The sequence below is a fragment of the Populus nigra genome, chromosome 12, assembly GCF_951802175.1.
Source record: "Populus nigra chromosome 12, ddPopNigr1.1, whole genome shotgun sequence".
NCBI classification, from domain to species: Eukaryota; Viridiplantae; Streptophyta; class Magnoliopsida; order Malpighiales; family Salicaceae; genus Populus; species Populus nigra.
Genome location: NC_084863.1, coordinates 12,676,615 through 12,692,433, shown reverse-complemented (window position 1 = coordinate 12,692,433; position 15,819 = coordinate 12,676,615). Strand labels below are relative to the sequence as shown.

Here is a 15,819-nt window from a genome sequence, read left to right as displayed (position 1 = left end):
AAGCATAGAATAATCTTAAAAAACTAACCTTTGTCTTAGTAGAATACAGGGAAAAAGTTAGGAGCCAGCACATCCAAAAGCAGAGCTTGAAACATTATATATCTTTGCAGGAAAAAGGAAAATACATGCCTACCAACATGATAAAAAGCAACCAACTGGATGTCACAAAACAAAAGTGATTGCTATGACCAGATATGAAACAAAGCTCTTAAAAAATATTCTAAGAGGACAACCAATCACCTACCCAAGTCAGAACAAAACTAACAAATCAGCCCCCTCACCTTGTTTCCACATTTCCTGCCTAAGAAAAAATGATCAGATATGAAATAGAGCTCTTAAAAAATATTCTAAAAGGACAACCCATCACCTACCCAAGTCAAAACCAAGCTAACAAATCAAGAAAAACACTGCACATCACAATGGCGGCAACATGCCAACCTCAACGTGCATTAAATGTCTGTCAGTTGAAACAGCTTAAAACCACACTCCTTTTTTCCTTTCATCATCATGTTGAACCAACCCACTCCCAACTATCTCAACTGAGACATCCAAATGCATGCCCACACCTTAATTCTTGGAAAGAAAAACGTACCAGCACAGAGAAATCCAAGCAGACCAGCCATGTGTAAATAAGAATTATAAAAAGCCTTTTAATCCATGCCAAGCCACCTAATAAACAAAGCTTCACTGTCAAGTGATATTTTGTAAAAAAGACAAACTGAAAATGAAATTAATTTTAAAAAAACCAAAACTGGTCAGTCAATCACTACAACAATATATAAAATCTGACCAAATTATTAATCACAAATAAACTCACCTGCTCTCTCAATCAAATCTAACCAAGTGGGCGTTGCATTTAATGTAGCATAATAAGAACACATACAATCCAGAAGAAAGGACTCCTAAAAGCAAGCCAGATTTTCTGGTGGCGGCCACGTCTCTGCAGACTAAAGTCCCTTTCCCTTATAGCCTAAGCCATCATGAAATCCAAGCCATCATTCACCCTTCATATCCCAGTCTTTCCTTTTAGGAGCTTCTGTCCACATACCCTGATTTTTCCACATGTAATTATAATATTTGTCTGTGAGGGCCCAACCAGCAAGAAAAGGAAGGAGCTAAAATTCCCTGCCAGACAAAGCTCTATAAGGTAAGGAAGAAAATCAGTCTTAACTAAAAGCTTATCGAAGCCACTTACGGATCCGGATCCCATTCTTTTTTAGTGAACGAAGCGCAAGCTCCGCCCAAACCTCCTGGTGAGAACTGAAATCCCGATGCAAACTGAGATCTTGGAGTGAAACCAAGACGATGTTCCTCCTGGATAAAGCCACCAGCCGAATAAACCAACAGGGATAAATCTCCATGAATCCCAACTTAGTGCGAGAAAACACCAAAGCAAACCTTCAAGCGATAAGAATTGCTCGAGTCCACAGTAATTAGTATTTTTTTTAATTTTAATTGAGATGGATGAACGTGCTCTCTGATTTGTTTTTTAGGCGTTCTCTGATGCGTTTGTATCAGAAAAAACAAAGACATGGAAAGATGTAACCTGAAAAAAGAAAAAAAAAGATACATGGCAGGGATACTGCCACGTATCCAAGAAAACAAATGAAAAAATAGTGAAAGAAAATTGGTCAAAACCTATCGCAAGAATGAATTCTAAACATAAACAGTGCAATCTACAGTAATTCTAGAGACAATCTACAGTGATTCACTGATCTCTTTTAGTTTTTTTTTAATATTATCCTGGAAATAAAAATTAATTATGCCGAAGATATGAATGTGTAGGCAATGGAAAACACATGCAAACATAGCTAGGTCCTCTCTCTATGAGCATCTAATGACTTCAATGTTGAGGACATTGCTAATTATTCTAGCCTTTATAGGATTATTAGGCATATAATATGACAGCACTTGATTTATTGATCAGATTATGATTTATTTTTGGGAAGCTTGGGATAAAGTTTGTCTCTTTGGTTCTTTTCATGCAATAATATTTCGTAATCTGCTTTATCTTCCATAATAAGATGCCCATTTTGTATTGTTGAGCACAAGTTCCATTCCTTGCAGAACTAGCCTTTACCTTTCTATAAAGATTTAAAGGGCAAAAAAAAGGAAGAAATTATAGATATAGCTGCTAGCTAGCTAGCCTCTTTCCTAGCTCCTAGGGTATATTATGATTACAAACGTTTTGGAATGATGTTGGATATAGCTATTAAAAAAAATCAAAATAATTGTAATAATAAAAGATTTTTTGGGTAATTTATAAAAAAAATTTGTTTCAAAGTGTTTTTAAAAAAAATTGAATTTTTTTTTAAATTAATATTTTTTGATGTTTTCAAATCTGTACTGATGTCAAAAATAATTTTTAAAAAATAAAAAAACATTATTTTAATGCATTTCCGAGTAAAAAACATTTTGAAAAATAACTACAATCACGCTTCCAAACAGAAAATAATTTTCAATACCTTATGGCTGTTTAAGAATTCAGTTTTAATAAAGAAAAAACAAATATATAGTTATATCTTTTTTTATTTATTTATTTAAGTTAAGAGTTGCCGTTTAAGAATGAGTCTTTTAATTTGTTCTTCAATAACCTATTTTTAATCTCAAATATTTAATTTCTTTTACCTATTTCTTCATGTATATTTCATAAATTCTAAGTCACTTTCTTAGAATCGCTTCATTAATTAAGATAAAGCACAAGCTTCATGAACTTATTCACCACTCAAGCATGAAATTATAGACCAAAGTTTCCATGTCTTGTCTATCAGAAAAATATTTATTTCTTACAGCTTAAGAAGATTTTCTCGCTTCTATCTCTCTCTATTCATTTATTTTTTGTATGTGAAAGTTAAGAAGAGCTTCGCTTGATTATTTTTTCCATCATTGTGGTATTGATTTATTTTTTTTATTATTAATGTGAATGTCTAGGTCAACTTGCGCATACCTCAACTAATCTCACCAGCTCTAAAATTAATAACTATATAAATTTTTAGTGGTCATCATATAATATTTGATATTTTTCATCAGTAAAGATTTAATATCACAATAATATAATTCTGAAATTCTAAAAATACAACAAAAATTTGATAGTAAAATCCCAAAAAGTTAAAAGGGATATACATATTCGAAAGTAGAATAATGATTTTTTTTTGAATTCTCACAAAACTCAAATATATACTGAAAAATAAAAAATAAAACAGTAAAACACTAATAGTGTCTTACCATGTCATGTCATGTGAGACAATTCATTGTGGGTTAGCACAATGAATTGTCTTTTTTTGCCTTTCTCTACACATAACAATTGTCTAGCTTATAGGATAAAATTATCTGTTTCAAGTGATTCAATGATCATTGGTAAATGGATTGGGGATGATTTAGTCAGTTTGCTTTTTTTTTCATGATAAAATTACTTTAATGTCCTTGAAAGCAAAAACATTAGGTTTTTATTATTAATTTCATCATTTTACATCAAGTTATTGGACATTGATCTTTGTAATTTATTCTGTTTTTTTTTTTATGGGGTTATCCATATCTCATATCTCAGGTTGTGGGTTAGTCGAATTAACCTAGCTAGGTTGACTAGGATTTTTTTTAAAATTAATTTTTTTTCAATTTTATCATTTGACATTAAATTATTGGGCTTGAGCTTAGTGATTTTTTCTATTTTTCTTTATGTTGGGTTATCTTAAGTGAGGGTTAGTCAAGTTAATACGTGTTAGTTGTTTTTTTTTATTTAACTTTGATCTTTTATCTTGGATCTTTTTATTAATTTAATTTTTTTGATACCGGTCTCATATCGTGCAGGTTAATAGAGTTTACCTAGGTTGACTTGGATTTTTTTATTTGATATTTTTTTTATGAAATTGATTTTCTTTTTTACTTTTATCATTTGAGGTGAGTTATGAGGTCTTGAGTTTTATAATTTTTTTCTCTTGTTTTATAGGGTTATCCTGATCTTATATCATAGATAACGTGTTGGTTAATTTAACATAAATTTACTTTATTATCATCTAAACATCTTTATTTATGTTAAAAAAAATTTAATCTGACCCGTAGTATAATACAAGTCACATGAGTTCTATTGGAAAATGATTCTAGATTGAAATAAAAGATCATACAGTGAGATTGATGATGTTTTTTTTTTCTGTGTATTTTATATTTTTTCCCTTTTCAGAAAAAAATGAAGATGGTTATTACGTGGGGGTAGCAACACATTATGCTTATCCTTGTCTTTCTTTAGAAGGTTCAACCTTTTCTTTTGATAAATCCAGATCAGAGAATCCATCGAAGTCATTCATTGTTTTTCTTGAATGCGGGTCTCCATCTTAGCTTTCATTAATATATATCATGTGGCTACTAAATCATATAAAATCTTTATTTTAACTTCAAAGGGTTGATTTATTGCTTAAAAATATATATTTTTTATTTCTTAGATTTAAATTCTAAAATCAACATTTGAATATATGAAAGGTGTATTCTAAAAAAATAAAATGAAAAACTTAATCTTAGCCACGTATATAAAATGATTTGAAAATATAATTAATTTCTCGTCAAATAAAAATACTTTTTTTTTTAATCTTTAAACATAACATGCCAGTAAATGATGTGAATCCAAACTAGTTAGACTAGCTCAAGAGAACTTGAAAAACAATCTTGTAATTGTTTTTTATTTTATAAAAGAAAAGACAGAACTACAAGGGAAAATAACAGTTCAAGAATCCACCTACAGAAATAATTTGGTACAAATTAGAGTCATTCACCATCAGAATAAGCTTTTTTAATTAAATATGATTTTAATTTATTTACACATCAATAAAGCTGAAAATCCCGTGTGTCTATATTTTCTTCATCTATATGGATTTCAAGAGTGCTTGCTTAGATGAAGAGCATGATAGGTAGTTATTATAGTAATTATTTTTTAAAGTGTTTTTATATTTTATTATTTTTAAAATTTTATTTTTGATATTAACATATTAAAATGATTTAAAAACAAAAATTATATAATTTAAAACAAAGAAAAAAAACTTTAATTTTTTTTTAAAATACTTTCGAAACACAAAAACAAATAGTTTGTAATCCATCATCAATCTGACCTACTCTCACTCCACCCAGAATTTGTTGTAGCCAGATTCCTGATATTAAAAGTAAATATTGAAAAGCTTTAAATCATTGAGTGGCATGTCTTTAAGGAATCTAATTTTTGCTCATATATCAAACCTTTTCATAAAAGTTATTGCTTAATTGCTTGTACCCCATTCTATATTCTGTCACCTTTATGCATATGTATAAACAAATATATGCATCTCGGATTATGTATAAGCATATCGGATTGCCACAACATCCTCCATGTTTATGATCTTTCCTTTTCGATTGGGAGGTTCCTTCCCCATGGTATAAAGGGAGAATGCGTGGTTCGTCATCATCAATACCTAGAGAGAAAGACAGAGACGGATCCTACTGAGAAATTCCCTGCTTTCATTTAATTTCTTCTTAATCTTCAGGGATGAGTAAAAAAAATTAAAAAATCAAGAAAATTAAAAAAAAAAACAGAAAAACATATTAAAATTTTAAAAAAACCAACCGGTTCGGTTAGGTTTTGGTTTTATAAATCTAAAATTAAAAAAAAAACCAAGCTAAACCGGGAAAAACCGAACCGAACTGAAAATGATCACCCCTATTAATCTTACTATAATTTCTAGTTTTTTTTATTTTTTTTATTTTTTGAGGGGGTGGGGGGATCCTGTGATTTCTCTTTTTGAATTTTATATAGAGAATCATGTGCTATAATATTTTGATCATAAAGGATCATATTCATAACATATATTTGCTTTAATTGAAGTGGTGAAGTAGGGGAAAAGAAAAGGAAAGGGGGAGGAGTTAAATTTATATATACCTAATAAATGGTTGTGTGCGCAATTTGCTTTCGGGTCAACACATTGGTGGTTCTTTGGAGTTCATTTATAATTATTTTTTATGAATGTATGTTTGTTGTTTGGAAATTTGATATGGAGAAGTTAAAATAATGATAAATAATCAGAAAATTTTATTATTTATTTGACTTCTTATGTCATAATTAAAATATAAAATTTCAAGTAAAATAATAAGAAAGAAAATTGAAATGCATCAATTTGGTTATGAGCAATTCTCACATAAAAACATCCTAAGAAAGGTATGAGCAATTCTCACATAAAAACAAAAGGTGTGGCAAAATCAATAATAATCCAATCTCTAATTAATTAAAACCTAAATATAAATAAAACATCCTAAGAAAAAACTGAAAAAATAAAAAAAAACAATTCTAAATAAAATATAAAACAAATCTTAAATCAACTAGGAAACTAATATAATTTCCTTATAATATCGATCTTATGGTCTTTATCGGAAAACCTTTCTAATATCTGATCATTATGAAATGCCAATTCTATAAAAAAAACAAGGTCTTTATAATCATCTAGAAAATTCTAGTTTGATCATATGCTCGGATCATAAGTTATGATTATTAACATAGATGTGCATATTAAAAAAATAAACTCAATCCGTGTGTATGTAGGAAGACAAGTTGAACCTGCAAGTCTTATAGGAAATAAGACTTAAATATCTTAAATTAACTCATTGAATATTTATTTAACCTTTTTAGCTTTTGATCTTGTAATTTGCATGGTCGATACATGTAATAGATCTTATGATGTTGCTTGATGATTTTCATCATTTCTCCAGCTAAAACTTACTTCTTTATTATATATATAAAGAATCATGTGTGTGTCTATATATATATATATATATATATATAAAGACTTGTCATGATTTGAAAAAGCTTTAATCTTATTTAAAAAGTATGGTATTATCGTATGATTTTTAAAATATCATTGTAATTTTCTTATTTGAAAAAAAAGATTTTATTTTAGAATATTAAAAAAAAAAAGAAAAAAACCAACAAAGCCAAGTGCATGGGTGTTGGCATGCCTAGACAAGAAGGCCAACATGTTTGGCCTGAAAAAGATAAAAGCCTAGACTCATGCATTTGATCTTAAGAAAGAAAAAGCCCAAGCGCACTTGCGCACCTGTTTGAAGTCCAGGCCCATACACTTTTCTTTTTTTTAACTCAAGCATGCAACACATTATCGACTTGTGTTTTTTTCTTTCAAAAATAAACAAATGGCGTGTTATCCACTATAATATAACCAGCTCTAATTTATTGAAAAATTAGTGTTAGATAATTTGAACCTCAAATTTCAATCTATTTCTCGTTCAAAATCACTTTAAAAAATTACATTATTCACCTCAATAACCTTATTCTCAATTACAAAACACTCTTTCAATGCCTTCGAACTCAAAATCATTCGGAATATAATCAAAGTTTGTGGCTTTTGATATGTTTTTCACATCATGATTAAAGATCCAATCCACATTCATTGGATTTATATTTTCAAGACAAATTCATTGACAACACCACACATTTATCTTAATCTAGACATGCAACATGTTGTTGACTTGAGCTTTTTCTTTTCCTTAAAAAATGAGCGAACAAAATGTCATATACCACAACAAATTTTGACCACCTGTGATGGATGAAAAATCGATGTCCGATAGGGGTGAGCAAAAAAACCGATAAATCGATTAAACCGAGAAAACAGACAAAAAATAACTGAAAAAACCGAACCAAAAAAAAAACTGAATTAACCGATTAAAAAATACAAAAAAAATCCGGTTCAGTTCGGTTTCAGTTTCTGAAGTCTGAAACCGATTGAACCGAACCGAACCGAACCGGTTCAACCAGTCAACACTTAAAAAAAAAAGCAAGTATAAATACAATCTTTTCTAACCCTAGAATAAGGCATTAAGCCATCAGCTGCCGCCCCCCCCCCCCTCTGCATCTCTCTCATTTCACTCACTTTACTCTCCCCCCTCCCCTCTCTTCTCAGTTCTCTGCATCTCTTTCATTTCACTCTTTGGCTGGTGGGCCGCCCCCCTCCCCTCCCTTCTCTGCATCTCTTTCCCTTCACTCTCTGGCTGGTGAAAAATCAAAGCAAAACAAATTGGTCATCGTTGGCTCTACTAAGACAAAGAGTGATGAAGAAGAGTACTTGGCTGAGTTAACTCATCAAATGACTCACTCCACCCTTGAAGATGATTTCAAGAGAAACGACCTCCCTTGCAGCACCGAAAAAACTAAGGTATTGCTTTCTTTATGTTTCTTTTTAAAGTAGGACAATCTGCTCTAGTTTCTGTGATTATGTTTTTTGGGGCTAATGTTCGGGTCTTGGGTTTTTTGCCTGATTTGCAAGGTTGGGTGCAGTTGTAGACAAGGATCTAGCCATGGAAGCCCGAATGGGTCTTCACCTCCAGCAACTTGGGATTTGTTGTATGAGATTGCAGGAGAAGTAGAGAGGACCATTGGGTTTGAACCGGTTTGGAAGGGAAAAAAACCGAACCGAACCGAACTGAAATTAATCGGTTTGAACCGGTTTTCGGTTCGGTTCAGTTCAAAAAATTAAAAAAAAATAATTCGGTCTGGTTGTTTATTTTGGTTCAAAACTGGACCGAACCGGAAATGCTCAGCCCTAATGTCTGATAATTTGAATTTAAATTTTAATCTTTTTTTTGTATGAAAACACCTAAAAAAACACCTTAAGAACCTCAATAACCTTATCCTCAACCTTTAAACAAAAACCTTTAATCAAACTCCAAACTCAAAATCAAACTTAATTTAAACAAAGTATGCAGGTTTCAATATGTTTTTCTCATCATAGTAAAAAGTCAAAATCACTTTCATTGAATTCTTTTTTTTTTAAGATGAATCTATTGACACTAAGATTGATCATTTTATTATCAAAATGTGATTGATCAAAAATTTCTCTCTCCTCTTCTTTTTTTTAGGACTCTCTCTCCCATCAATATACAAGGACCAAAATGTGATGAAAAATAAAATTTTAAAACAAAATATAAAAACTAATAATTATAAGCACTAAGATGAAATATAAAAACCTTAAGGACAAAAATATTTTTTTTTTCATGTCTCATTAATAATTTGAAAAAATATCGTGGATGCACTATTAACAATTCACATCATAATAAGATGATATAGTGGATACACCGTAACAATTCACAATAAAATAGTGAGATAAGCTATAATGAGTGTAATAGTAAAAGAGTTATCTCTTATAGATTTTTTTTAAAGTAAATTTTAATTTTAATATTTAGATGGCACTAAATGCACTATAAATAGTTTTTCTCACTGCATTCTTTTTAAAATGAAAAATCATTATTGTAACATCTTTATGTCTTCGTCAAAGAAAAAGCCTATTAAATTGGGAATCTAATAAACATGAATGAAGAAGGTATATTAATCATTTTAAGAAAGTCAAATAACAAGGATTAACCTACATAAATTTAATACCTTTCAATCTTGTTGGATTTAGTTAAAAAAATATTATAAAAATCTATGTTTGATTAATAAAAACTTTCTTTACTGTTTCAGTAAAAAAAGAAAAGATAAAAACTTTTCTTCCTACTCCATCAAAACAAAAGGCAATGTTCATTTTTCTTAAGATGAATCACAAAAAAAAATTCATTATGTATGTACTCATATTTCACTATGAATATGAATTTGTGTACTTAAATGATCATTTTCCCTCCACATTAACAACCAATGAAGTGAAAGTGGAGGGTAAAATAATGTTTTCACGAGGTTTATTTGTCATTATTAAATGATTTAATTAGCATTAAAAGCAATAAAAAAAATTGGCTTCTAGTAAGCTTTTTATTTTTTATTTTTTCATTTTTTTCAAAACAATAAAATGATTAAAATGCTCGATAAAGCAAAATTTACTAAACTAGCTTTTCGGAGTTTTTTTTTTATTCTTATAATGATTTTTTTTTTGTTATGATCAAGTACATTGAGAGACAATTTAGTATTTTTATAAATATAAATATTATTAAAAACAATAGTTGATGCTTGTATTGAACGCGTCAACACGTTAATGGTTTTCATGCACTCTAAGTGGTGCAGTTTGACATTGACAATCTTTTTTTATTTTTTTTTTCTTTTCTTTATCCTCCTTGATTCCTGTGCCAAAACATCTAATTTTTTAAACCAACCATTCAATTTTGTTTTTATTCGAATTTGATCTTTATTCTTTTGATTATTATTTGTTTTATTTAAAATGGTTTATAAAATTTGATTTTTTTTCATTTTCATCCTTCTTCAATTTTCTCGTCAATCAAATTTCATCTCAATTCTTTTAATTGCTATTTATTATTATTATTATTATTTTCTTGATTTTTTTTCAATTTCATCCCTCATTGTTTTATTTCATTTAATTTTTATATCAGATTTAGTTCTCGTTCTTTTAATTGCTATTTGTTTATTTTATTATTGTTGTTGTTATAGATGATTGAAAATTTTACTTTGTGATTTTTACAGGTTCGGGTTCTATAAGGTAACATGGTCTTATGATCAAGGTCATGAGTGTTGAAAACTAACTTGATTTGATTTCAGACTTTTTTAGGTTTTTTTTTTTTTTAAAAATTCATTTTGTTCTTTGAAATTTGGTTATTAAGCCTTCAACTTTGTGATTTTTGCCACTTTCTTTTTTATGGGGTTATGATAATCTTATATCTCAAGTTAGTTGAGTTAACCCCGGTTGAATCATGTTTTTCTCTTTACTTTTTTTAATTATTTTTTTTTCAATCTTATTATTCATTATTTAGTTTATTTGAAAGTTGATCTCCATCTTTTTATTCATATTCTTTTATAGAGGGCTATCATGACCTCACAAGCATGCCACAAGTTTGACATGCTAACTAGAATCATGTTTTTTTTTTGTATTTTTTAAATTTGATTTTTTTTCAATTCATCCGTCAATGTTTCAGTTGCTGGTAATTGAGTTTCAAATTATGTTTTTCTCTTTATAAGATTATCCTATTCTCATTTAATTATTTTTATTATTATTAAATAAGATCGTTGAGACATTTTAAGAATATTTTTAGACTATCTTTTTATGATATTGACAAATTTATTTTTTTTACTAGTCATTGTCTTTGTTATTTTTTTTGTTGTTTTTTTATATATAATTATATTATTAAACATATTTGAATTAAGGACCCAATTCTCAATTTTTTCTTATTCCTTTAAAAACATCATTATCATCTAAGTATTTTTTTTATTCACAACATAGCACAAGTCTATCTAGTGAAAACAAAATCCACTCAATATTTCTATTCCTTAAATAAAAATACCCTCCATAAAATTTGCCTCACCTTGTGGATTAAAAAGAAAACATTATTGTTATGATCATCATCCTAATTAGTAATACCTTGAAAAATTGTGGTTCCCAATAGGATGGTTTTTTTTTATAAAAAAAACATGATTATAAGATTCTTAATTGACTTCTAGGGTTACTTGCTCATTCTATCATAATAGTCAAACATATATATATATATATATATATATATATATATATATATATATATAATAAATCCTACCGCAAAAAAAAAGGAGAGGTTAATTAGGAACTTTAATTAAGTCGTACCGTTATTTAAACCCACGATTTTTCTAAAAAATTAATACACTTGGAAAGTTTCACTTATATAATAATTAGATCAGGTAAATTACATCAATTAACGCCTGTAGGGCACATATTAGCAAATATTAGAAAAACCAGATAAATATTATATTGAACAAAATATTCATAGAATTTACTCTCTTTTTTTATTCAATATATTCTTGTAAGAGAGCACCCTCACATTAGCACAATGAATTAAAAAAAAGAATTAATAAACATTTATTAATACTAGTCTCAATGTTTGAATTTCAAAAATCAAGAAACACCTATTAACTATGAATAATATCTTGAAATTAGATTTTTTTAGGGCATGTTTATTTTTGTATTTTAAAAATATTTTTGTATAGATTTTTTTAAAAAATTCTTCAAATTAATATTTTTTAAATAATTTTGATGTATTATATCAAAAATAATTTTTTTAAAAAAATATTATTTTAATACATTTAAAAAAATTTCTGCACTTTTAAGTACTATTAAATTATTATTAATAATTTCATTATGAAGATAAGAATTTAAGAAATAAAAAGTTTAATTAGGCCATGAAAGGTGCCCAAAACCGACCTTGTCTACTTTCCCTCTCTCTATTTAATCCCAAAGACTTTCCTTTTCTGCAAAAACACACCCTCTCACCCCCCCTCTCTCTCTCCCCCCCTCTCTCCCTATCTCTGTCTCTCTATGATACTGACCTTTCCTTTCATTTTCTACTCCTTTTCTCTCTGCTGATTCTAGCCGCCATTAGTAGCTACTGCTCTTTTCTTGTCCTTCTATGTAATAAATACTACCCTATGTGCTTGGAAACCAAAGACTCTAAGAAAATATTGTTGCAATATTATAAAGCAAACCAAAGCATACTTTTGTACTTGCCCTAGTCTTTGACTCTTGAACACACACACAGATAACACAGATACTTATGCCTGTCAACCATCTTTATGTTGCTACTCTCCTATTTATTGCCTCTGTTCCTCTTCTACTTCATGCTTTCATACATTATATTTTCTTCCTCCGTTAGTAGACAGAGTTAAGTGGGGTTTGTCTACAATCTTTGATTTCTCCTTCATTTCTTGCTCTAATCATCACAAAAAACAGAAACTTGGATCACCCTTTCAACCTTTGAAGAAAGTTCTGTGCGTCTTTCATATCATTTGAGCTTACTTTCTTGATATAGTCTTCATCAAAATAAGCAACTTTGTTTTATTTATTTGTTTCTAGTTTACATGCTAGTTTAGAAACAACAACAACGATGGCAGAGAAAGAACTGGATTTCTATTCTCACAAACTTCCCTCTGCTTCTCAGGTAACCCCGGAAAACTCTTTTCACTTTAGAACATGTTCTTGTCTGATATTGATGTTGATATAAATGTTTTCTTGGGTTTAACAGGTTGTTGAGGAGCTAAAAGAGTTATGGGGCATGGCTTTGCCAATAACAGCAGCTCACTTAATGGCCTTTTTTAGAGCAGTGGTCTCAGTTATGTTCCTGGGCAGGCTAGGCAGTCTAGAACTAGCTGGTGGTGCACTTTCCATTGGGTTTACAAACATCACTGGTTACTCTGTCCTTGTGGGCTTAGCTTCTGGGCTAGAGCCAGTCTGTAGCCAAGCTTATGGCAGCAAGAATTGGGACCTCCTTTCACTCTCTCTTCAACGCATGATCTTGATACTAGGCATTGCAATCATACCCATAAGTCTCTTGTGGCTTAATCTTGAATCAATCATGAATTTTATGGGCCAAGATCCAAATATTACTGCAATGGCTGCAACTTACTGTATTTACTCTCTCCCAGACCTTTTAACCAACACTTTATTACAGCCCTTGAGGGTTTTCTTAAGGTCACAGGGGGTGACAAAACCCATGATGTATTGCTCTTTATTGGCCGTTATTTTCCACGTGCCGTTGAACTATGTTCTTGTTGTGGTGATGGGGTGGGGGGTCCCTGGGGTGGCTGTGGCATCAGCTGTGACTAACATGAACATGGTGGTGTTGATGGTGGCGTATGTGTGGTGGGTTAGTGGACAGTGGGAGATGAAATGGAGGGTCGAGATTGGAGGTGTGTGTGGTGGGGTGGGACCACTTTTGAAGTTGGCAGTCCCTAGTTGTTTAGGGATTTGCTTGGAGTGGTGGTGGTATGAGATAGTGACTCTCTTGGCAGGGTACTTGCCTAATCCCACACTGGCGGTGGCCGCCACTGGGATACTAATCCAGACCACTAGCATGATGTACACTGTCCCCATGGCACTTGCTGGCTGTGTCTCTGCTCGGGTAATTCCAAAAACTAACTTCCCACTTTTCATAACAAATAATCTAGGATTGTTACTTATGTACATATATTTATGTGCATACATGTTGATGGGTCACTATAACATAGATTCTTGCTATGCAGCCCGTAATTGTGTTTATTTTTAGCTGCGATGTTACCCTTCAGGAAGTCAAATATGGCCCATTTTTTTTCTTAGCCAAGTGGTTCGGCGGTTGAAAGAATGATTGTTGCATGCCGAGAGATTTCTGACCTAGGAAGGGGGGATCCCATAGAACGGGAACTGCCTTGGCTTGGTGTGTTGAGCATTTAACCCATTTTCCAACATAGGTTACTGCTACTTCATACACAACTTAGGTTACTTTGGTCTAAAGAATGTTTACGTAAATAGTGTGATGTTGAGATTCCTACTTTGATATGGTAAGGATTTTCTTTTGTGCATGAGGAACAGCTTGTGAAAAGACTGGTATCAAACAAGTTGATGAAACAGTATAAAAGCTTCTTAGCATGCTCTATTTATTTGTTAGGTGATTGCATCATTTTGGAGGACCCATCTTGGATCATACGCGTAGTGTGATTGCACAAAATTAGTACATGACAAGCTTTGCTTTTGCTTACTTTCTATCAAATCTCAAATTCCATTGGCGTGTGACGATATGGTATAACCAGCAAAAGTGAACCAATTAAGTGGCCTCTTTCCCTGGAATATCATTTCCCCCCTCTGCCTTTTTCTTGGGTTAAAGCTCACAAATATCTACACGTATCTGTTGGGATATACTGCAGGTAGGGAATGAACTTGGAGCTGGAAAGCCGTACAAAGCCAAGTTGGCCGCCATGGTTGCACTGGGTTGTGCCTTTGTGATTGGTATTCTCAATGTGACATGGACAGTATTCCTTAGAGAGCGATGGGCTGGCTTGTTCATTAAAGATGTGCGTGTTAAAGGTCTTGTAGCAGCTGTTTTGCCAATAATAGGCCTCTGTGAGCTTGGCAACTGCCCTCAAACAACTGGCTGTGGCATCCTACGTGCCACGGCACGGCCCGCTGTCGGGGCTGGTATAAATTTGGGCTCATTTTACTTTGTGGGCACCCCAGTGGCAGTGGGGCTGGCCTTCGGGCTAGATGTCGGGTTTTCTGGACTATGGCTAGGGCTCTTGTCAGCCCAAGCGGCTTGTGCTTTGTCTATCCTTTATGTTGTGTTGATCCGTACAGATTGGGAACATGAGGTTCTGAAGGCCAAGGAGTTGACCAGCATGGAAATGAGTGCATGCAATGGCGTGGGTCGCAAACAACATGAAGAATACGAAGAAGAGAGTAAAGGGTTGTTAATGAATGTTAATGGTAACATGGTAGATGATGTTTGAAGGAGAGGATGAGATTTGAGATGGTAGCATGGTGCTTGGCTTTGTTAGATTTCTTTTGAATTTTTAGTTGCTTTTTGGGGAGGATATGAATAGTTGGAATTTTGTGTCGCCTTTTTTTTCGTTGTTTTGATCGGGTTGTCATGGAGAACCTATTCGTGAAGGTTGTCATGGAGCTCTTTTGTGGCCAGAAAGAATGGCACTCCGAATGTAAAAGCACTCTTACTTTAAAGAGGAATGGCCTACATCTTGCTTCTTCAAAGTCGCTTTGTCTTTGTTGTGTTTCTCCTTCTCTAATTGCATGATTTGCTCTTGGACCCTACAATTGGCAAAGGAAGAACCCACTAATCAGCAAAACATTTCAGGATTAAGATGCATGACTTAACCAAAAATGGGAAGAGAATACACGAAGATGTAGCGTTGGAGCTTGCAAGAGAATGGAAGCTAAGGTAGCAATTCTCGCATCCAGGCCTGAGATCGCTTGCAGGATTCGTAGCCAGAAAAGGGCCGAGGAACAACACGAGAATGAATTATAGGGGAGGTGCGCAAAAGGCTAGATGCATGTGTACGGGTGCCAAAGAAAGTTCCTCCTTATTGGCCTACACAAATGGGTTCCACACCTCCCTTCTCCAGACAACTACTTG

The 15,819-nt window shown here is 31.8% G+C and overlaps 1 protein-coding gene across 1 annotated transcript; it reads left to right on the top strand.

Moving 5' to 3' along the window:
• The first annotated feature begins 12,196 nt into the window (after positions 1 to 12,196).
• Positions 12,197 to 15,437, top strand: LOC133669412 (protein DETOXIFICATION 54). Its single transcript, XM_062089532.1, has 3 exons — positions 12,197 to 12,861; positions 12,946 to 13,821; positions 14,600 to 15,437. Exons 1-3 carry the CDS (start codon positions 12,808 to 12,810, stop codon positions 15,176 to 15,178), a joined length of 1,509 nt encoding a protein of 502 aa, XP_061945516.1. The 5' UTR covers positions 12,197 to 12,807; the 3' UTR covers positions 15,179 to 15,437.
• The last annotated feature ends 382 nt before the right edge of the window (positions 15,438 to 15,819 follow it).